This window comes from Anolis carolinensis, chromosome 2, assembly GCF_035594765.1.
Source record: "Anolis carolinensis isolate JA03-04 chromosome 2, rAnoCar3.1.pri, whole genome shotgun sequence".
Classification (NCBI taxonomy): domain Eukaryota; kingdom Metazoa; phylum Chordata; class Lepidosauria; order Squamata; family Dactyloidae; genus Anolis; species Anolis carolinensis.
This window is the reverse complement of record NC_085842.1, coordinates 134,831,580-134,856,387: the sequence shown is the minus strand read 5'-3', so window position 1 is coordinate 134,856,387 and position 24,808 is coordinate 134,831,580. Positions and strand designations below refer to the sequence as shown.

The window sequence follows — 24,808 nt, the reverse complement described above, 5'->3', positions numbered from 1 at the left end:
GGCAAAAGAACAAGGATTAACTAGTATGGAAGAAACCAAAGAAATCCACATAGCATTAAGGACTCCAAATAGCCTCAAAAGTTTTTATATATTGCTCTTGCTTTCTGACAATCAAACTAGATGTTAAGGAGTATGTGTATTCACACCAATTAACACATTTTTCCTCCCATAAAAAATATTTCATCAAAGAAACAGAACCTACACAATAAGGGTTGCAAATTAAAGCTGTACTTGCCCTCTGATTTTTTTTTATTGTGTCAGAAGTGACTTGACAATATACTGCAAGTCGCTTCTGGTATGAGAAAATTGGCAGTCTACAGAGATATTGCCCAAGGGATGCCCAGATGTGTTACCATCCAGTTGGGAGGCTTCTCTTATGTTCCCGCAAGCTACCGCTGACAGATGGGAGGTCACCCCATCTCATGGATTTGAACTGGCAACTTTCAGGTCAGCAACCCAACCTTCAGATCAGCAGTTCAGCCGGCACAAGGGTTTAACCCTTCTGATGACTTATCAGAAATCAAAACATGCTAAGATGTGTGGATGAGGAAAAGTACATGCTATGACAAATACACATCTTGGAAAAGCATCTGTTCCAAGTATGTGGAAAACTACTTTGAGCCTTAGCCTTTATTGCCCAATTACCCACATGTTTCCAAGTGTTGTTGAACTCTGGTGTGGCCTCATACCTTATTTTTCTATAAAAAGCGAAACTGAAATTCTTTGAATACCAGACACTGTGTGCATTACAAAAATCACTGGCCATTCAAATTTGAGAAATGCGCACTGTCCTTATGAGTGTGAGAAATGTGCCTCTTTTCCAAGAGTCCCATTATTGAATCAGGTGCTCCTTTCTCTTTGCAAGGACTTGGAATGTCACCAAAGAGACTCCAGGGAAGCAGATGAAACCAACATGAGATGATATTTAGATTGTTCTGAATTAATCCTTGAAAAAACTTGAAGATTCTCTAGGAAAGATTGGAGAATGTTTAAATGTTGCTAATTTGGATTAGATGAGCCCTCTGTGAGAGGAGCAGCATCAGAGCACACACACTGTCTGTGTATTGCTGTGAGCACTGAGCAGGATCTCTCTCACAGGAGGATTTTGAGCTGACTCTGCACAGGTCCCAGGGAGAGAAGATGTCCATCTGCACAACTCACTGCCAGTTTTCCTAGCTTCATATTGTTCTTTCCATGTTCCTCCCCATACTCTTGCAGTCGGAGATGCTCCTCCAGCACCAGTCCAACCCATGCCTTATCAACAAGGCAAAGAAAACGCCTCTGGACCTGGCTTGTGAGTTTGGGAGGCTGAAGGTGAGCAAAAGTGGCTCTAGCTACTACCTGTAACAAGCTACTAAAAGCAAATTATTTTACTATAGACCTAGTTAATAGTCTACTATAGACCTAGTTAATTTTTTAGCTATACAGTCACCACAAAAAAGTGCTCAGGTATGGCTGGAAGCCCAACATCTTTGCATGAATGGTTTATTATAATGTTCCTCTTTTTTCTACCTCGTAGGCCTTTCCTAAGCCAACTTCACACTATTTGAAGCTAGAGACCTTCCATGTGATAGGGAGGAACAATATTTTACATTCTTCATATATCCCACATGAGTGGCTATGGTAGAGTGGCAGTGCCATCCTGGCTATAGTAGCCATGGGACATCCTCTATCTTTAATAGTGATGGTTTATTTGAAGTGGAGTATGTGCTGAAATTTGGTGTTTATCAGTAGTGTTGAAGGCACAGAAACCTATTCCTCTTTTTCAAATTGCCCCCACCCATCTTGGGTCAGGCCTTGACTTGACTCTGGAAAAAGCTCAGCACTAAGGAAACATATCTATTGCCCCTCCAGTGCTGACAGGACTTGCATCAGGTCTCTTCTCACTCTTGCCATCAGAAACCAGACAGTGCCTGATCCCTATTAATCTCTTCAGACAGTGGAGGGCAAAACCAAGGCCAGCTGGGATAGGAGGCCTGGGATTCCAACCTGCCAAAGCTGTGAGCTGTCCGTGGATTCCTGTCTCCACTATTCAGGGACAGGTGCGGGAGGATGCTCAGGATTCCTGGGCAGTGGGTGGGTTGGAAACCTCCCCCACAAACTAAAGGGAAAGACAACTAATTTACACAATTTTGGGGATATGAACCGAAAGGACTTCACCAAAGAAAAATGATGGAATGTCAATGGCCTTTTCTCATCCCAAAGAAGTGGGTGGCATGAATCTCAGTTTGCATAACAAATAGACTATATGTAACTATTGGGGTACAAAATAGAACACCAAGAGCCTTTGGGTACAGATTGCAGTCTGTGAAGGTAGATGTGGAGACCAGGTCAGGACCAAAGTATCTCAAAGGGGCAGGACAAGGCACTTGAAGTAGAAATAATTTTCTACCATCATGGCCTTTCCCAGAACTCCTCCAAGCTTTACCCCTAGTCCTTTTGGAGAAAAGAAGTAACAAAGAACGAAGGAACTTGGCAGACGCAGCCTGGAAAAAGGGAGAATTTGAGAGGATACGGAAAACTGGGATGACTTTATTTCAAAAGACATAGGAATTCTGTCTTTTTAAGAGCTCTGAGGCAAGGCAAGTGTGTAGCAGGTGCCCCCTTCCCTCCCTTCCACTTCTGCGATTCTGGAATGGGGCAGGACTCTCCATCCGAGCACTTGTTTCCCTTGGAGGTCTTAATCAGGCAGGCAACTTCAGAGGACCCAATTTTGTGCTCCCTCACAACCCATTCTGAGCTGCACTGCCCCCCAGCTGTCAAATTTCAGAAGCTGACTTACAAATATTTTGAGACAAAATACAAAAATCTCTGCCCATCAAGTTTAAATTTTACTTTTTTTTGTCTCATTCCCCCATGGCCGAATGGGAATGGTCTCTTCTTGAATTGACCAATTCAACAACAGAAACAACCTCTGATACAAAATCTAGACCTGTGACTCCCAACACTGTCACCTTTCTTTTCCCTTTGTATGATTTTAAATATCATTTGCCTGATGAAGAATCCGGTAGTGTGTTGAAAGTTCGAATTATTTATTTTGTGCATCTTGGTTGCACATAAGATAACTCTCTTTGTTGGATTTTGTTTTATTTTGCTACATGGATAACACAGGTGTCCCAGAAATCAATTCACAGAAATCTCTGGGAAGGACGAATTTCCCACTTGGTTAAAAAGAATTCACTTGACTTGTTGCTAAATTTCAGTGGTGCAGTGTTAAATGGCCTTGAAGGTCCAGTTAGTCTGCAGGGTATATATTGCCCACCTGTATTAAAGGGACAGAAACCTTTGGAATATGGCCACTTCTTTTGACAGCAATCTTGAAATGTGTAGATGTTTTCTATGAGTTTCTTTGGTCTCTTTGGTCATGTTGTATATTAAAATAGTAGTAATGCAAGAGGCTTAAGCAGAAGATGATGTCACCATTACCATTTCCAAGAGGTTATAGTTGCTGTTCTCCTACCCCCACTCTTTGTCCCCTATTATCCTCCCCCCACTCTTTGTCCCCTATAGGTGGCCCAGCTGCTCCTGAACAGCCACATGTGTGTAGCTCTGCTTGAGGGACAATCTAAGGACACAAGCGACCCCAACTACACCACTCCTCTACACTTGGCAGCCAAGAATGGACACAAGGAGATCATCAGGTAGCTCCTTTGGGTATACTACTAATACAGGGAGAAACCTTTGACCACACACAGTGGCCCAGGTCATTTAGCTTCTGAAGGTTTAACACAGAATCCAACATCTGAGCAAGATCTGGAGAAATGGGAGTGAAACATCTGGTGAAATTGTACACAAGCATTTTTAGGGGAGGTTGCAAATCATCACTCTCCCTCAAGTATTCCAAGTAAAACAACTACGAACTGACTTTTGGATTTTTCAGTAGTAGAATTATGAATGTATGTACCTTCATAATGTATGTGCCCGTTTATGTTGGATAAGTGAGACTCTACTGTAGTATGCACCACAGTTTTGTGATCTAGGTCAGAGGAATTTGATCCATCTTTTGACTGATTGTATTCATTGCTTCTATGTTCCTATCTGCACAGGCAACTTCTGAAAGCTGGTATTGAGATCAACAAACAAACGAAGACGGGCACTGCTTTGCATGAGGCAGCCCTGTATGGGAAGACCGAGGTGGTGCGCCTGCTGCTACAAGTGAGGCTAACATTGGATTAGGAATGGTTGCTTGGAGACTGAAATGTTTCAGCTTTAGAGGGGCCCCAGACATTGGAGTTGAGGTGGAAGTGGAAAGCAAAGTGGAAGCAAAGAACAGAAGTTTCCCCCGCTCTTTTTCTGTCTTGTGTGTAAGCTTATATGAGGATAACTGTCCTCGTTCATTCGGCGATAATGCATTGAATCCAGTATCTTTTGAGTTGTATGTTTCCCTTCCCAAACTTGGAAAAAACTCTGCATGCCTCCTTCCATGGTTATGGCTTCTTGCCACTCTTGCCAAAGGCACAGCTAGTTGGTGGTCTAGGCAGTATGCCTATTATTATGAACTACCAGTAGATTTGCCAGAGTGCCCTTGCAACTCCCTTTCTGTATGTAAGCTTGGGAAGTAACTGCAGACCTTGTTATCAAATAGCTATAGAAAGCGCAATCTCTTTGCATTTTAAAGTAGCCAGTGCTCTGCAGTTTCTTCTGATTCCTATTGACAGCTCCCCTGTGAATGAGGCAGGTACATTCTTTTTGGAAACTGAGGCTGAACGCAAACCCAAGACATGATAGATTCAAGGTCCTTGCATTGAATAAGGGAAGAATGGGAAGGCAGCCCCTGGACAGCAAAATACTTGGCTTTCAAGAGTTATGGTCTAAGAATCATTATCCAGTATTGGTTTCAGCCAAGCCAGTTGCTTGTATTGTTCTTTTCTAGGGGGGCATTGATGTCAACATCCGCAACACCTACAACCAGACTGCTCTGGACATTGTAAACCAGTTCACAACTTCACACGCGAGCAAGGACATCAAACAGCTGCTACGAGGTGAGCAGGCCATAAGCTAGTTCTGGAAGACTTCAGATGTGGAAGCTGATGGGGAGGGTTGGGAATGAGAAGAAAACCGGTTGTTTGCAAAGAACAAGTGGGTAAGCTGTGGGGCGTTTGAGGAATTCTGCAGAGTGAGTAACATTATCATCATCTCCTCCTCCTCCTCCTCCTCCTCCCTGAATTCCCTGTCCACACCTTGCCTTCTCTGACCCCCTCCTGCTCTCTTCCCTCTACCCTTTGTCTTCAGAGGCATCAGGAATCCTGAAGGTCCGAGCTTTGAAGGATTTCTGGAATCTCCATGATCCAACTGCTCTCAACATTCGTGCCGGGGATGTCATCACGGTGAGAGATTAACAGAATCCATAGAGGTCCTGATATATCTGGATCTCTCCCCATGCAGCATTTCTTTGTCACCTTCACATTGCTGTGATCCTGTGCCAGAACCCTATTAAGAATTGTAATAGCCAGAAAAGAATAGCACAGGCATAGTTTTACCTAGACAGTGGATTGGGAAAATACAGAATATGCCACAATTATCTAGAAAGACAGGAAGAGTACAAAATGTGAATTCTAACTTCAGGCATAGAATTCTGTTGGGAACCTTAGGGACTTTTCCTTAAAAGCATGTTTCTAGCCCTTAAGAATATAAATATTATCTAATCCAAGCAAAGCCTACTATATAGCTTTTTAGAGCAAACTTCTTTCCCTGATGTCCTCTAGGTGTTTTGAACACCCATCAGCTTCAACTAACATGGACAGTAGTGAGAGAGCATGGAAGGTGAAACCAAAACATTTGGAAGGCACCAACCTGTGGAAGGCTGCTTTAGAGTGTTTAAAAAATTGTGCACCTTTTCTTTGTTTGCCCTGCAATGGCATTCTTTATCTTGGAAATCGAGGGCCAGGAAAGCAAATAATGGATCCTCTCAGGCCACCTATTTTGAAAGAGGGGGGAGGAGTCTCCTTATTTATACTTTGGCTAATATACCACACACTAACTTAAGAAAATCCTACCTATACCTTTTCAAGCATACTCGCTACGTTGGTTTCTTTCATCCATCTGACTCTGTGATGCTGTACCTGTCTTATCCCATTGATGAGGAGAACTATGTTGTTTTCTCAGGTGCTGGAACAGCATGCAGATGGACGATGGAAAGGCCATATCCATGACTCTCAGAAGGGCACTGACCGAGTTGGGTACTTCCCTCCATCCATTGTAGAAGTCATCAGCAAACGAACAGGTTGGTCAAGAGTCTCAGCTGGGGGTCGGGGGGAGAGTTTGTTGGAGACCAGATGTGATCAGTGGAAAGTATCTGTGACTTCAGCCCATTTGTCCAGTGACTTGTTCATCCTACAGAAAAGATTCCTGTTCCTATAATCCCTCTCCTTCCCTAACATGACAATAATTTCCTGGCCTTGGGATGCTCTTTTTTCATGAACAAAAGCCAATTATGTTATGCCTTCCAGTGTCATAGTGAATCTGATTAGCTCTTCTATATATCCTCTGCTCTGTTTCAAGGCTCATTCTATCTGGGAGCATAATGTGGGGCTGATATTTCAGTCCAGTCATGCAATACAAAAGTCATCTCCCCATTTTTTCATCATAAAAGGGTCATTTTCATTTATAGTGTTAATAAAAGAATATCCATGTTTTTCTATGTGATCTCCTTTCTCGAGAAAATTCTACAGAGGATCTCTAGCAATTTTTACATTAAAAACTCAGGAAGGGGGATATTTGGAAATGAGGGATCTGTTATCCAAAAATAGAAAGGTATTAACGTAGGACAAGGATGTATTAAATGAAATAATCATCAAGATCATCTTCAAGGTGATAATCTTAATCTTCAAAATGAAGGTAGTGTCAGAAATTCTAAGAAAAGGTAGAAACTGCCATAAGCTCCTGCTTTCCTTCTAAAGGAGTTTCCAAATGAGGCTCTCATTACGTTATCAACCTACGTCATTCATATAATTTAACTGAGCCAAGGTTTCTATCTATGCATTCCTGCCTTCTATTTTGCAATTTCCTTTTTGTATGGATTTCCCCTTAATCATGAGAAAATACAGACCATTATTTATCCAATGGTAATTCATTGAAGTGCTAGTGGAACTATATGGAAAACCATCCATTTATGGTTAGCTCATGTGATTATGGATTGGACCAAGGTGTATAATTTTCCTAAATTTTACATATACCTGTAGACCTTTTACAGTGAGTCGCCATTTGTAAAAATTATTGCCTGTATTTTAATTTCTACATTTTCTTAAGACATTTGAAATTACAATTAATTTATTTAGGAGCTCAAAATAGCTGCTTTGTTTCAGATGGCAGATTACTTTTCCATAGCATGCATGCCTGTATGCATGAATTTCCCCTTGTTCCCTTGCAGGTTGTTTTTGGACAAAAATATGTGAAGTTGTTGCACCAGAGACAAAAATAGGATGAGTGCACTATCATAAGATGTGCTTATTATTTTAAAGAGCTTTGATTACTCAGATCATTCCCCAGATATAGGCATTTGGGAATTATGAAATTTAAGAACTGGGCATAAGAACCCAAATCCATGCGGAGGAATACTCTCAGAAAGAAGGAAGAGAGAGAATTTTGCACTTGCTGCCTCTGGCATAGTTGCTAATCTCACTGTGGGCTGCTGAAAGATTCTATCATAATAAATAATACTAATTAATACATAATAATAAATTTGTGGAAACCTTGTTGAAATGGACTGGATGTACCTCCCACATTGAGTCTCCATATGTTTTAAATTGTGCTGCACAAATGCTGTGTGAGCAGCCATGTGATCTTCAGTCACGGCAGCCTTCCCTTCCCTTTATATTCCAATCCACCTCAATGCACTTAATTCCCATCGGGAGAGAAGGCCATCCCTGTTCATGCCCACCCCACCTGCCTCCCTTTCATATGCGTTCATTGCTGACCCGGGCGTTTTGTTTCTACATGCAGGCCTGACTCTTCCCCGCACGGTGCCTTCCCTCCAGTGCCAGAGCCTTGCCAAGGGGCAGCAGGTTGCCACTGCCAACCCTCCTGGTGGGCAGCAGCCACATTCAGATGCCTCTCCACCTGTTTTGCCGCAGGTGCCCCTTGGCTTCCCCACAGCTGGTGGCCACCTCACCCTGAGCAGGACAGCCCCAGCACCTGAGATCCCAGGTTAGGGGCAGTGCTAGGCACCTCCTCTTCACATATTTACAACTGAACTCGCATTTTCTCTTCTGCACACTTGCCCGTGATACGGCTCCCTTTTCTGCATAAGTCACATGACACTGACATATTAACATATCCATCCCTCATTTTCCTTGCATGTATGTAGTGCAATCAATTATGCTTACTTGGCCTAGGCAAGTAAGTCTTTCAAACACACAGCTGCACCACTCTTAAAATGCACTCATTTTTGCCACTCCATACAGTGACAGTAGAACCAAACCTTGCATGTATTTACTGACCACTCAAGTCCCACCAAAATCACCCTTTTACATCCAGGTAATCCTTTCCTTTCATAGTCTGGCATCTTTATGCCTGTGTATATCTGATTTTAATCACCATAGAGTTGGTATTCTCTATTTCCCTCTGTAGCAACTAAAACAGACCTACCATAGACCCACTGAAGGATTCCATTGCCATTTCATGGTGGATTGGGGGGAGGTGACAGAAGTGCTTGATTGTATCTCCAGTTCTCAACACAAAGCAATTACATCATCTCTGGAGACTCTGGCAAAGAACTATCACTTTTATCTAGCTGTGGGAACTTCTGCAATAACTCCTACTCTCTACCTTGAATGAAATGGTTGTGAGAGGCTTAATCCAATTTGCAATATGTCCAAGGGGTAGTGAATGGATCAAGTTACCAGTAGTTCTGCATACAGACCTACTACACTACTCTAATCCATGACGGATTTTAGTCTTTGACAGTCAGTATATATTTTTGCACATGACATTAACTTGCCATAGAGAGGCCTCCTTATTACCCACCCAGAAGTGTGATATGAATATTTCTCCCACTGGTACAGTCTTGCTCTCAATGTGAGCATGCCTATTTTCCACTCTTTGGTATATGGACAATCCCCCTTCATCCCACAAAGACCTGCCTGCTTGCTTGCTTTCCTCTTTCCGTGTATGAGATGGACTAATGCTTGATGCTTTTGTTATATAGTAGAATGATTTTCAACCTGATCTATTGGGTCTGGGGGTGAGATCCTAAATAATTGAATGTTGGTGAAGGGAAGAAATTTTACAGCTGACACCATCTGACCCCTTCTTGATAGCAGAGTGAGCCTACTCAATGCTTCTCAGTCATGCTTGGAGGGAAATCCAAGGGCCTCTGAACTCTTGTACAATCAGTCAATGCCTCCCACCTACAATGTGTCCTGCTTGTCTAGTGCTACGTGGGCAACAGGATATCCCCCTCCTCTCTCCCCCCTCCACGCCTTCCTCCAGCCCAGGTTGAAATCTCTCCTTTCTTCCAATACAGCTGGAGACAGGAACAGTGTGGGCAGTGAGGGCAGTATTGGCAGCATCCGGAGCGCTGGCAGTGGCCAGAGCACTGAGGGCACCAACGGGCAAGTCACCGGATTGCTCATTGAGAATGTGAAGGTAAAGTTGGTGCTACTTCCTTTGCAACAAAATGTGAAAGATTTCCCTTGATGTCCCACCACCATCCCAAAAACTCCCTGTGGCAATCCTTTCATTATTTCCTTTAGGACACTCATTATCCAATTCATTTAGCATTTATTCCATGTGTGTAGATAAATGGTACTCCATTCATGTACATGCATATCAATAGTAAGAAAATACCCTGTCTTTGAGGAGTTCAGATAGCTTTGTTGCTGTTACTTTTGTTCTTCTCACCCATGGCCTTTCCACACAGCCATATATATCCCAGAATATCAAGTAGAAAATCCCACAATATCTGCTTTGAATGGGTTATCTGAGTCCACACTGCTATATAATCCAGTTCAAAGCAGATAATGTGGAATTTTATTCAGCTGTGTGGAAGGGACCCAGGATGACCCCTCTAGTTCATTCATCAGGAGTGCTTTTTTGTATATTCCAGCATGGCAAGGGGGTCAAACTGCATAACCCTTGTGGTCTCTTCTGTGATTCTAATTCTGCCCTACCCCAGAAAACAATTTTAAAAATAACCCTTCTGTTTTTGCCTCTAAAGACTCAGAAATACCAGATCTAGCTTGTGAGCACCCACAATATTAGCAGGGCTTCATGTGAATCTTATGGCTGCCTTCAGCTAAGTCTTCATGCTGTCTTAACCTTGAATACATGTGTGGCATTTCAGTTGATCAGGATTAAGCTGCAGCTGGAAAAATCCATTCAGTGACCATAATGCATGGAAAAAGCTGAGCATGTGTAGCTTGATAAGTCCATAATTCTGCAACACACTCATGTTTCTGACCTTCATTCTTCCTTCCTGTTTGTGCAGCCACTTTCTCCCAGTGGTGAGGATTTGCAGCAACGCCTCTTAAGTTCAAATTCTCACAATGGACAGACAAATCCCATGATAGGTAAGAGATGAGACTGTCTGTTTAAAGGCATGGCGAGAAGTGTATATTATACAGGCAAAAAGGGGATGATCAGATCCTAGGTCTAAACACCTTTAATAAGAGCAGTAAAAAGCTCCTATTTGAATTGGTATTCAGTGGCGCATTTAGCAGCCAGTGGTGTTGATTTGTAATCTTTGTATAGTTTACATGTGTAATTATGTATAATATTTTATTGCAGTATCTTCCTATGAGCAATTGGTACCAGCACTAGCCCTTCTAAAAGGGCAAGATATGGATTAAACTGCAGTGTGAGCCCCATAATCACAGTTTTACCTAACTGCATCTGACCAAATATGTCATATCTAGGAATTGTCTAGGTCCTCCAGCTAATTCTATAGTATATTTCAACTATAGTGTGGCTCTTTGTGTAACTTCAGGCAGAAGTTGTTCATTTCAATAGAAGTCACAAAAATCTATGATTCCCGAGTCCATTGTAAACTGGGAAATGTATCCTATGCAGATATTGGGTTTGTACTGTATTTAAGGTCCATGTTTCCATTTGATTTACCTGTGGAATTTTTTTATCTATGAAGACAAATGTGAAGTGGGTGGTTTGTGGCCTCCACACCATCCTCACTGAAGTAAATGAAAACAGTGCAGCCATGGGCTCTCTGGGTGGCTGTGGCCTGCTCTGATTCCATCTCCAGCCCTAGGTCCTGTTTGACTCCACTCTGGCTTTTTACAGGGACCCTGGCACACCTCTCCAACTGCAACACCAGTGACATGATCTTCTCCCACCAATATCTACGCCCAGAGCAGCTGTTGGAGGGGAAGGTATTTGGAATGCACTGAGAATGATCAGATCGGAAATTGAGCATTGGGGGAAAATGGATACAGTCCAGCTTTTTGCATCATACGTGTCCACATAGAGAGCATTTTACTATTGATGGTTCAGCATGTGTACAGCAATCAAAAGTTCTCATTACTGACTATACAGATGTTGCATTTCAATGTCTGGAGTATTACATGTTCCCTCTCCTTGATGTATGGGATACAGAAGTTCAAGTATCTTATCTCTGTTTCTGTGAAGCAATTGCAAGAATGTCAGTCTGCCAATAGTTTATGTTATTTGACTTAAAGCCATTACAAAATATATAAATAAGAGAATAAATACCTGTGCATGAGTATTCATCCAAACAGTAGATTACCGAATCCTCTGCACTATCTATAGAAATATCTTCCATATAATTAATTAGCAGAAATAATTTTTACAATTTTAACATATAAAGAAGTTTGATGTGTAATGTAAGAATCATAGTCTGATAGCAACCAACATAGTTTCTCATGAAAACTGTTACCTTGCACAGGGGCCAAATTTTGTTCCAATAATCTCTTCCTGGAGTTTAATAAAGCTGGCAATAGAGTAAGTAATGTGAAATAAACTGGCCCATCCCAGAATCCAGAGCCTTAATTGCAGAAATGCATTGGCCCATCTATTCCATGGCATCACCTTCAGCTAGGGACTCCTCTGTCTCTCTTCAGGATGCTGAAGCCATTTACAACTGGCTATGTGAATTCCAGTTAGAGGGCTACACCTCCAACTTCCTGAGTGCAGGCTATGACGTGCCAACAATCAGCCGCATGACTCCCGAGGTAAGTCAGAAGAAGTAAAAGGCCAAATAATAAAAGGGAAGGAACTTAAATCTTTTGTTTACCTGGTAATCATTCATCCATGCCATCACTACTTAGTGTTTATAAGCAGTGCTCTTCCCTGGTGTGCTATGTATAATTTTCCTGCTACTACAGAATGCTACCAGTGCCAGAGATAGGCTAATGCTGCTGCTGTTTGTTCCAGGATCTCACAGCTATCGGGGTGACTAAGCCAGGCCACCGGAAGAAAATTTCCACTGAGATTGGGCAGCTCAGCATTGCAGAATGGCTCCCAAATTACATCCCTGTGAGTATGGGGCTGGGATGGCAAGGAATCCACAGAGTATCCAGGCAGAAGCAGTGAGCAGCCATCAGTGTAATTCCCCGGATCTGTATCATCTGGGGGCATGGGCTGGCTACAGAAATTTTCTGAGGCTCTTAAGCAAACTTCGGCAATCGGCATGTCTGTAAAAAATCCACCTTATGGTCATTTGATTTGAGTATTACATTTGGCAGAGCAGGAATTCCAACTTGGTGTAGATTCATTATGTTGTTCTCTTGCCTCACATGCCTATCTATAAAAGGAAACTGATATGGATTGCAGGGTTGTTGTATGTCTTTCGGGCTGTGTGGCCATGTTCCAGAAGTATTCTCTCCTGACGTTTCGCCCACGTCAGGAGAGAATACTTCTGGAACATGGCCACACAGCCCGAAAGACATACAACAACCCTGTGATCCCGGCCATGAAAGCCTTCGACAACACATTGATATGGATTGACTACAAGGGTTGTTGTGAAACACATTTCTGTGTTTCAATATGTTGTTGAGAGTGATTCATTACAATAGTTGTGATCAATACAATGACACATAAGAAGTCTGGCTAATAGTGATAATACCTATGTTTCTCACTGTGCCATTTCCACGTCTCATCGGGCAAGTAGCACATGCTAACTTCCAAGTCATTGTAATGGTGATACTTGTTTTATGCCAATCCTTCTTCAAATAGCTCAGGTCTTCATACACTGAATTCTTCCTTCACAATGGCCCTCTGGTGTTTCATGCTGAGGGAGATTTGAACCCAAGCCTTATTAGTCCAAGGATAAATATCAGGTCTCTACAGCACAAAATGCTGCCATTGGCACCTTCGGATTATAGCAAGCATTAGGTGACTATTTTAAGTATGGAAGTGCTAATATTTATGAAGTGATGGATGCTTTTATCTATGTAGACTTCAGGTTCTGACCAGATAACTTTGTAACAATGTTATGCTGCACAGACTGGGAAGCCAGTCTAGGGGCAGCTCTTTAGAGGTAGCTTATTCTAGTTGCCCTGTTTTCTAGGATGACCTGATGGAGTGGCTGAGTGCCATTGGGCTACCTCAGTACCATAAGAAGCTGGTGAGCAATGGCTATGACTCCATCAACATCGTGACAGATCTGACTTGGGAAGACTTGCAAGAGATCGGCATCAACAAACTTGGTGAGGAGGAGGTGGCGTTGAGAACTTGTGGCTTTCTCTCTGTTTGCTTGTTCCAAGCATGTCTTACACTAGCCTAGTGCTGCTAGTAATCCAGGAATGGGAAAGCAATTGATTTAAATTTATAGGGGGGTGATTTACAGTAGATTGGCAAGATTTTTCCATTCCCAGTTATTTAACAATGCCAATAACAAAAAGATCAGAAACATTTTTCCTTCCCCCAACTGAAAATGAAATTACTGGAGAGAGGGGGAAGACGGAGTAGATTTCTATGTAGAATTAAAGTGAAATCTACCCAATCAGGCACTGAAATCAAAATTCTGGGCCCAGGATTTCTAAGTGAATGTCCTTTTCTCCAAGCTCCAGTGGGATTTTAGTTTAAAAAAATCCCGCAAGAGTAACATTTATCAACCACGGTGATAAATTGCATCTCTGTTATAGAGATGCAGTTTATCCTCCTTGCAATCTCACTTTAGCAAGCAAAGTTGAATTATTCAAAGATGACACATTCATGGTGGTTTTTCCCATTGCCCCAGGATCCATAATCCAGCTTTGTGGTGTTTGGGCGCCTAAACATGACTGTTTAGAAAGGTGCTGGAGGAGTGTGCATTAAGTAAAGTACTTTACCTGAGGCACATTCCAGAATGAAAGCTTTTACTAATCTGTTAGAATAACAACAAAAAACTGTTCCATTGTGGCATATACTTCTGTGCTTCAGAGAACATAGTCTTTAACCATGCTTCAGTGAATTACAGAGCCCCACAGAAGCTTATCAAGGGCTTCCATGAATTGGATGGGCTGACAAGCATCCCAAAAGCTTGCTTGTTTCCCATTCTTCTAAGATGCATTCTTAATGTATGCAAGTGAAAGTCCCAGAAGACCTGGGCAATGTTTGGTTCCAAACAGAGAAGTATTTGCCAGAGTGGGACCCAAGAAATCCTCTACAGGATTGCTACTTGAAGATATGGCCATTGGCTACCAGTCTCCAGAGTGGAAAGAAAGATATCCCGAAATATCCTCTGTGGCAGTGCTTCATCCTTGGTACTTGAGGTGTTTAGGCCCTCAATTCCTAGAAGTCCCAGCCAGTATAGCAAATCATTGGGAAATCTGAAAGACCAAAATTTGAGAATCATTGTAGTATAGCACAGCAGAATTCTGGAGCAGAAGGTCTGAGAGGGGAGGGGTAGAAAACAGCCAGCTCCATCTCTTTAGAGCAGCCTTCTCCACGTGGTACTTGTCAGATGTTTGTAATGACACCTCCTTTAATGTTTGACTTTTGACCCTGCTGACTGGTCTAGTTGTAGGGCACTATGTTGGAAAGAGTTGTTTGAGAATATGGCTAAATTACAGCTTCCTGAGAGTAGTTGCTTACAGAAGAAAACTTTTTATGCCGGAACCAACAAGAGATGCGGTGCTTTGTTAAAACCTACCAGATGTATTGTGGCAAAAATAGTATAGCAGAGCCCACTTCACTTCATCAGATACATATCTTGAATTTTTTGTGTGTGTGTCAGGAGCGACTCGAGAAACAAGTCACTTCTGATGTGAGAAAATTGGCTATCTGCAAGGATGTTGCCCAGGGGCATCTGGATGTTTGATGTTTTACCATCCTGTTGGAGGCTTCTCTCATGTTCCCTGCATGAGGAGCTAGAGCCTTTTGGTCAGCAGTCCTGCCGGCACAAGGGTTTAACCCATTGCACCATAATCTGTCTTGAATTATGACAGATGTATTTTGGTCTCTTTCACACCACAGAATTACAGCACTATGACTCTGCTTTAAATGCCATGGCAACATCAGTGGAATCCAGTGACTGGCAAGGTGTGCCTTCAGAATCCTCGCCCAGTGAACACCAGTGGTGCCTCTGAACAAACTGCCAATCCTAGGATTTCATAGGATGCAGACAAGAGTTAAAGTGGAATCATGGTGCTATATCTGTCTAGTGGAAAAGAGACCCTAGTCAGGACCAGACTGTAAGCAGTGAGGTCAAAGAGAGCTAAAATGTAAGATGTACAGATCTTGATTCTTGCATTACTGAAAATGCTTGATAGTTTCTGTAATGACCACTGTCTGTAGTTTCTGCATTTCATTTGCCTCAACCACCTACACATGCCTTGTCTATCTATATATATAAAAGAGTGATGGCATCACGGCAATTCACAAAACAACAAAAGTACAGGCCCCCCAACCTCAAAATTTGACAACACAAACCATCATCCACGCCTCAAGGTTGATACAACAAAAAGAAAAGAAAAATAAAATCCTAATTAGAGGGAGAGCAATATTTTTTTTTATCCAATTGCTGCCAGTTTAGAGGGCTAATCTCTGCCCACTTGGTTGCCTAGCAACCAAGGGACAGCCAGGTTTCAGTTAGGGGACAGGCCGATTTAGGCCTCACTTAGACTTCTTCCACAGATTATCTAATTTGCAATGGATTATATGGCAGTGTAGACTCAAGGCCCTTCCACACAGCTATATAACCCATTTATAATCTTATATTATCTGCTTTGCACTGGATTATCTTGACTCCACACTGCCATATAATCCACTTCAGTGGGCATTTTATACAGCTGTGAAGAAGGAGCCTCATATAATCCAGTTCTGAGCAGATAATACAAGATTAGAAATATACAGTAGAGTCTCACTTATCCAACGTAAACAGGCTGGCAGGATCAGTGAATATGTTGGATAATAAGAAGGGATTCAGGAAAAGCCAATTAAACATCAAATTAGGTAATCGTTATACAAATTAAGCACCAAAACATCATATTATACAACAAATTTGACAGAAAAAGTAGTTCCATGCACAGTAATGCTATGTAGTATTTACAGTAGAGTCTCACTTATCCAACACTCGCTTATCCAACGTTCTGGATTATCCAACGCATTTTTGTAGTCAATGCTTTCAATATATTGTGATATTTTGGTGCTAAATTCATAAATACAGTAATTACTATATAGCATTACTGTGTACTGAACTACTTTTTCTGACAAATTTGTTGTCTTAACATGATGTTTTGGTGCTTAATTTGTAAAATCATAACTTAATTTGATGTTTAATAGGGTTATCCTTAATTCCTCATTATCCAACATATTCGCTTATCCAACGTTCTGCCGGCCCGTTTATGTTGGATAAGTGAGACTCTACTGTACTGTATTTACAAATTTACCACTAAAATATCACAATGAATTTAAAACACTGACTACAAAAACATTGATTATGAAAAGGCAGACTGCGTTGGATAATCCAGAACATTGTATAAGCGAATGTTGGATAAGTGAGATTCTTCTTTAATATGAAATAATTACTGGGATAGAATAATGCAGAACAATATAATCGCTAAAACCAGGACAGTAAATAAACAGGGGAATTCCACACAGGAAACAATCGGGGCCAGCTAACACCTCCCAACAAAGTATTCCCATCATCAAAGTCTGGCAAATCCTGTTTTCTCAGGGCCACAGACAGTAGAAGCACATAAAATATCGCAAACAACACCACTCTGAAAACAAGGGAATTCCAGACAGGAAACAATCAGGGCCAGCTAACACCTCCCAACAAAAAATTCACTCAGGGAGGAAACAGCCAGGCTTTAAAACTGCAAGGCCATTACATCCTAATCATTTTTCCTAATTGCCGCATTCATACTTGCCTCCAACAAACAAAAAAAACCAATCAGAAATATTGTATATTCACAACCTTTAGGAAATAATATCCCCTGATGGCGCAGCGTGTTAAAGCGCTGAGCTGCTGAACTTCTGGACCGAAAGGCCGCAGGTTTGAATTGGGGGAGCGGAGAGAACCCCCACTGTTAGCCTCAGCTTCTGCCAACCCAGAAGTTCGAAAACATGCAAATGTGAGTGCATCAATAGGTACTGCTCCGGCGGGAAGGTAACGCCGCTCCATGTAGTCATCCCACATGACCTTGGAGGAGTCTACGGACAACGCCAGCTCTTCGGCTTAGAAATGGAGATGAGCACCAACCTCCAGAGTCAGACACGACTGGACTTAATGTCTGGGGAAAACCTTTACCCTTGACCTTAACTACCACCAATTCCTCAATACTTTATTTCCCATACCACCAGACTTCGCCACAGCAACGCGTGGCCGGGCACAGCTAGTATATATATAAAAGGATAAAAAAATTTCGGCCTAGGACAAAACAACAAAACTGCACATCCCAGAAACACTAAACTTGGCAACACAACCCCTCATCCATGCCTCTACGTTCATACAACAACAAAAAAGAAAAATTAAGTCCTAATTAGAGGGAGAGGAATAATTGTTTTTTATCCAATTGCTGCCAGTTACAAGGCTAAGCTCTGCCCACTTGGTCTCCTAGCAACCTACTCAGCCCAGGGGACAGGCACAGTTAGGCCTCAGGCCTCTTCCACACTGCCTATAAGATACAGATTATCTGATTTTAACTGGATTATATGGCAGTGTAGACTCAAGGCCCTTCCACACAGCTATATTACCCATTTATAATCTTATATTATCTGCTTTGAACTGGATTATCTTGAGTCCACACTGCCAGATAATTCACTTCAGTGTGCATTTTATACAGCTGTGTAGAAGGGGCCTCATATATCCAGTTCTAAGCAGATAATATAAGATTATAAATATACAGTAGAGTCTCACTTATCCAACATAAACAGGCCGGCAGAACGTTGGATAAGTGATTATGTTGGATAATAAGAAGGGATTCAGGAAAAGCCGATTAAACATCAAATTAGGTAATGATTATACAAATTAAGCATCAAACATCATGTTATACATGTTATAAATTTGACAGAAAAATTAGTTCAATGCTCAGTAATGCTATGTTGTAATTACTGTATTTACAAATTTACCACCAAAATATCACAATGAATTTAAAACATTGACTACAAAAACATTGACTACTAAAAGGCAGACTGCGTTGGATAATCCAGAACATTGGTTAAGCGAATGTTGGATAAGTGAGATTCTACTGTAATATGAAATAATTACTGTGGTAATCCAGTCCAACCCAATTTGGCCATGGAGGACACAATCCAAGCACGCCCAACAGATGGCCACCCAGCCTCTCAAGAAGAAGAAGAAGAAGAAGAAGAAGAAGAAGAAGAAGAAGAAGAAGAAGAAGAAGAAGAAGAAGAAGAAGAAGAATAATAATAATAATAATAATAATAATAATATCATACAATCATAAGGTTAGGAGACATCCCTAAGGATCATCCAGTTCAACTTCCTTCTACCATTCAGGACGACACAAACCAAGCACTCCTGACAGATGGCCATCAAAGATCTGCACAGTAATAATACAAATCGAATCATAGAATCAGACAGTTAGAAGAGACCCCTAAAGGCTATCCAGTCCAATCCAACTCTGCCATTGGACGATACAATCCAAGCACTCCCAACAGATGGCCAGCCAGCCTCTCAATAATAATAAGAATAAGAATATCATACAATCCTAAGGTTAGCAAATACCCCTAAGGATCATCCAGTTCAACTTCCTTATATCATGCAGGAGGACACAATCCAACCACTCCTGACAGATGGCCATCCAATATCTGCACAATAATAATGCACATCGAGTCATAGCATCAGACAGTTAGGAGACACCCCTAAAGGCCATCCAGTCCAACCCAATTCTGCCATGCAGGACACAATCCAAGCACTCCCAACAGATGGCCACCCAGTCTCTCAATAATAATAATAATAATAATAATAATAATAATAATAATAATAATAATAATAACAACAACAACATCATCATACAATCCTAAGGTTTGGAGTGACGCCTAAGGATCATCCAGATCAACTTCCTTCTACCATGCAGGAGGACACAATCCAAGCACTCCTGACAGATGGCCATCCAGCCTCTACATAATGATGATGATGATGATGATGATGATGATGATGATGATGATGATGATGATAGAAGCATAGAATCCAGGAGTTTGGAGAGACCCCTAAGAGCCATCCAGCCCAACCCTTTCTACTAAGCAGCAGGACACAATCCAAGCATTCACAACACATGGACAACATATAAATTCTATACAATACTACACAGGGACATAGACCCCCTCTACCCTCACCACTTTCACAGTACACAAACAACCAAATGCATACTAAACATAAAGACAACCATACAACAGACATTCAATACCACCACTACCTCAACAATTTCTCACCAACACCACCAGACAAGCCACAGCAATGTGTGGCCGGGCACAGCTAGTGTTTTTATATGGTAACTCCAGAGAGCATATTGTACACAGGAGTTTGTGTCATTATACCTTTGTTAAGCTTCAATATACCAGAAGTTGGTTCAACTGAAATGGATTAACATAACTATCTCTCTAGAAGTTTTCATTTCAAAACAGTTACACACATTTTCAAATCAAGGGCAGTTGTATACATTACACATCTTTCACCAGTCTCTGCCAGTCAGGTGGAGTAGTATAAACTGTTGTAAGCCACCTTGAGTACCAGAAGGTGCACCCAGTGTAATAGGAGTAGGAATGGTAATTGACCACATATAGAAAGCACCCACTTGGGCACTTTCCCATAGAAATGTGTGAATGCCCGGGGAAAAATACAGAGGAGTATTTTTCCTGACCCACCCCCACCAGGCTTATACATCTCTCAAGATCATTAATCCCCGCCCCCCTCAAAGGCTACCTATCCATTCTGCTTCCTCACGCAGGGAAGGTGGTACTAAATTTCTACCAGATCAGGGATGTGCTTTGTCTTCCCCAGCTTCATAGAGGAGGAATTCTGTGCCTGTTTCAGGGTCAACACATTTAGCCTGATTCTCCTCCTTCAAAGAGCAGGCTGCCAAGTGTGGCATAAGAGAAAGCAGTTCTTGATGCTTTCTCTGCACGGTTCCTTCCTACTTTCTTTCATGGCCTGATTTGATGAGAGAGGCCTTGTTTCTCGTGTTAGGAATGAGGCCTCCCCATCAACTCCAGACTGGCTCGCTGCCAAAGGTAGGTCTTACAAAGCGGCGGAAAAAGGGGAGGGGGAGACTCTGCCCCCTTCTCTGGAGGCAATCATTACTGTGGTATTTGGCTCTGAACCAACTTCTCAGGGTAAGTGGATGCCTGTTTTGGCATGAGTGAAGACAGCCCTGTCTTTGAGCCTGGGAGCTGCCCAAATATGCCAACCAGCTCCTTTTTCAAGCAGCCGCTATTAGAAGTTATTGGGGGGTCCAATCCACACACCATTGCTGCAGGAACCTGCACCCCAAAACAAATTCAGTGCCTACATCTATATCCCAACCCGTCTTTCCTTCCCTCTGCATCCACTGCTTCACTGTCGGCCCTTCCTTTTCACAGTTTCCTCTGCTTGGTCAGAATCATAAAAACCGACAGCTCCTGCTCTGTGAACAGATTAAAAAAGAAGCACTGTTACATTATATAAACAAAAGGAATGAGATTATAATTCAAACAAGTGCAACAACAACAAAGAGGCTGAGACTTGCAAAGCCTTAAGCCCAGCCACATCGTGTATCTCACACATTTTTCTCCTGGGCCTGGGAAAAAGAAAGCACTTGAAAAAAAATGGGGGCCAGATCCATGATGAAGGGAGCTAGTTATAGGAGTCTTCATATACTACAAAGCACAGTCTGTTTCTTGAACTCAATTTCAGGAACCAAAATCAAACAGCTGCTGTTTCTGCAGTTTGTTGGGGCTGTTGAACTTAGATTCCATAAAAATGTGACATTTTAGAAACGCCTAAGTACATGGTTGGAGCCCCCAGTGGCGCAGCAGATTAAATCACTGAGCTGCTGAACTTGCTGACAGAAAGGTCGTCAGTTTGGATCCGGGGAGCGGGGTGAGCTCCTGCTGTTAGCCCCAGCTTCTGCCAATCTAGCAGTTTGAAAACATGCAAATGTAAGTAGATCAATAAGTACCGCTCTGGCAGAAAGGTAACGATGCTCCATGCAGTCATGTTGGCCACATGACCTTAGATGGGTCTACAGACAACACTGGCTCTTTGGCTTAGAAATGGAGATCAGCACCACCACCCTGAGTTGGTCACGACTAGACTTGATGTCAGGGGAAAACCTTTACCTTTAAGTACATAGTTCTTCTCTGCAGCACATTTTGCTATAGTTATCAGTGAATATCTCATAGAGTCTCAACCAATTTAACATAGTTTGTGGCAGCCACAAAAATGACGTTTCTGGAGTATAACAACTACTTTCAAAGTAAGTACCGCACAATAAACAGAAAATATCACTTTCAAACCAGGAACAGAAATATTTCCAATTTTTGTTACTTAGTGTAATAGATAAGATAGCAATTTGCGCAGTTCATTTTTGGTAGTAAAACAACCCAAAGTATTTCAGAGGAATTATTTTGGAGAGAATAGTATATAGCAGGGGTCCTCAAACTTTTAAAGCAGAGGGCCGGTTCACAATCCTTCAGACTGTGGAGGGGCCGAATTATCATTTGGAGGAAAAAAGACGAACAAATTCCTATGCACACTACACATGTCTTATTTGTAGTGCAAAACAACAATGAAAACAATTGTAACCAACCTAAACCTATCAGGATTTCAATGGGAAGTGTGGGCCTGCTTCTGGCCAATGAGATAGTCAAGTTAATTAGGATTGTTGTTGTTGTGTGCCTTCAAGTCATCTCAGACTTTGGGCGAGCCTAAGTCTAAAATTATTTATTTATTTATTCATTTACTACATTTATTTATTACATTTATATCCCGCCCTTCTCACCCCGAAGGGGACTCAGAGCAGCTGTATGTACATACAATCTATATATATAAAAGAGTGATGGCATCACGGCAATTCACAAAACAACAAAAGTACAGGCCCCCCAACCTCAAAATTTGACAACACAACACATCATCCACGCCTCAAGGTAGATACAACAAAAAGAAAAGAAAAATAAAGTCCTAATTAGAGGGAGAGCAATAATTGTTTTTATCCATTTGCTGCCAGTTTAGAGGGCTAATCTCTGCCCACTTGGTTGCCTAGCAACCAAGGGACAGGCAGGTTTCAGTTAGGGGACAGGCAGATTTAGGCCTCACTTAGACTTCTTCCACAGATTATCTAATTTGCACTGGATTATATGGCAGTGTAGACTCAAGGCCCTTCCACACAGCTATATAACCCATTTATAATCTTATATTATCTGCTTTGCACTGGATTATCTTGACTCCACACTGCCATATAATCCACTTCAGTGTGCATTTTATCCAGCTGTGCAAAAGAGGCCTCATATAATCCAGTTCTGAGCAGATAATATAAGATTAGAAATATACAGTAGAGTCTCACTTATCCAACGTAAACAGGCCGGCAGGAAAAGTGAATATGTTGGATAATAAGAAGGGATTCAGGAAAAGCCAATTAAACATCAAATTAGGTAATCGTTATACAAATTAAGCACCAAAACATCATATTATACAACAAATTTGACAGAAAAAGTTGTTCCATGCGCAGTAATGCTATGTTGTAATTACAGTAGAGTCTCACTTATCCAACACTCGCTTATCCAACGTTCTGGATTATCCAACGCATTTTTGTAGTCAATGCTTTCAATATATCATGATATTTTGATGCTAAATTCATAAATACAGTAATTACTATATAGCATTACTGTGTACTGAACTACTTTTTCTGACAAATTTGTTGTCTAACATGATGTTTTGGTGCTTAATTTGTAAAATCATAACTTAATTTGATGTTTAATAGGGTTATCCTTAATTCCTCATTATCCAACATATTCGCTTATCCAACGTTCTGCCGGCCCGTTTATGTTGGATAAGTGAGACTCTACTGAACTGTATTTACAAATTTACCACCAAAATATCACAATGAATTTAAAACACTGACTACAAAAACATTGATTATGAAAAGGCAGACTGTGTTGGATAATCCAGAACATTGTATAAGCGAATGTTGGATAAGTGAGATTCTTCTTTAATATGAAATAATTACTGGGATAGAATAATGCAGAACAATATAATCTCTAAAACCAGGACAGTAAATAAACAGGGGAATCCCACACAGGAAACAATCAGGGCCAGCTAACACCTCCCAACAAAGTATTCCCATCATCAAAATCAGGCAAATCCTCTGTTTTCTCAGGGCCACAGACAGTAGAAGCACATAAAATATCGCAAACAACACCACTCTGAAAACAAGGGAATTCCAGACAGGAAACAATCAGGGCCAGCTAACACCTCCCAACAAAAAATTCACTCAGGGAGGAAACAGCCAGGCTTTAAAGCTGCAAGGCCATTACATCCTAATCATTTTTCCTAATTGCAGCATTCATACTTGCCTCCAGCAAACAAAAAAAACCAATCAGAAATATTGTATATTCACAACCTTTAGGAAATAATATCCCCTGATGGCGCAGTGTGTTAAAGCGCTGAGCTGCTGAACTTCTGGACCGAAAGGCCACAGGTTTGAATTGGGGGAGCGGAGAGAGCCCCCACTGTTAGCCCCAGCTTCTGCCAACCCAGAAGTTCGAAAACATGCAAATGTGAGTGCATCAATAGGTACTGCTCCGGCAGGAAGGTAACGCCGCTCCATGCAGTCATCCCACATGACCTTGGAGGAGTCTACAGACAACGCCGGCTCTTCGGCTTAGAAATGGAGATGAGCACCAACCCCCAGAATTAGACATGACTGGACTTAATGTCAGGGGAAAACCTTTACCCTTGACCTTAACTACCACCAATTCCTCAATACTTTATTTCCCATACCACCATACTTCGCCACAGCAACGCGTGGCCGGGCACAGCTAGTATATTATATTATTAGCATAGCACAATATTAGCATTATATATTACTATATTGAACTATACCACTATACTGTAATATTATATGTAATATATATCATATAATTAATATTATTATATGGTATTATTAGTATTATATTGTATAACATTATATTATTATCAATATTATATGTATATACAATATATTATATTATTTAAAATGATATAAAAATATTATATTATAAAACTGAGGGCGGGGGCCAGGTAAATGACCTTGGAGGGCCGCATCCGGCCCACGGGCCTTAGTTTGGGGACCCCTGGTATATAGGTTTTATCCATAAAAAGATCCCTTCCCTTTTTTTTACTCCCACTGTTATTGCTGTGTGCCTTAAAGTTGTTTTTGACTTACGTTGGTTCCAAAGCAAACTTACCATGGGGCCTTCTTGGCAAAATTTGTTC

At 41.5% G+C, this 24,808-nt stretch overlaps 1 protein-coding gene across 5 annotated transcripts in view; it reads left to right on the top strand.

Moving 5' to 3' along the window:
• The window catches only part of caskin2 (CASK interacting protein 2), a 138,087-nt gene that overhangs the window by 102,537 nt on the left and 10,742 nt on the right, over window positions 1-24,808 (top strand). For 3 of the 5 annotated variants that reach the window (XM_008104448.3, XM_008104447.3, XM_016991346.2), the window contains 13 exons: window positions 1,219-1,314; window positions 3,511-3,641; window positions 4,047-4,155; window positions 4,874-4,982; window positions 5,233-5,327; window positions 6,106-6,223; window positions 7,942-8,145; window positions 9,464-9,585; window positions 10,427-10,508; window positions 11,233-11,321; window positions 12,030-12,140; window positions 12,343-12,444; window positions 13,478-13,616. In XM_008104448.3, the coding sequence (XP_008102655.2) occupies window positions 1,219-1,314; window positions 3,511-3,641; window positions 4,047-4,155; window positions 4,874-4,982; window positions 5,233-5,327; window positions 6,106-6,223; window positions 7,942-8,145; window positions 9,464-9,585; window positions 10,427-10,508; window positions 11,233-11,321; window positions 12,030-12,140; window positions 12,343-12,444; window positions 13,478-13,616 (1,507 nt within the window). The remainder of the gene's footprint in view (window positions 1-1,218; window positions 1,315-3,510; window positions 3,642-4,046; window positions 4,156-4,873; window positions 4,983-5,232; window positions 5,328-6,105; window positions 6,224-7,941; window positions 8,146-9,463; window positions 9,586-10,426; window positions 10,509-11,232; window positions 11,322-12,029; window positions 12,141-12,342; window positions 12,445-13,477; window positions 13,617-24,808) is intronic. The other 2 variants (XM_008104449.3, XM_008104450.3) reach the window with 2 other exon arrangements.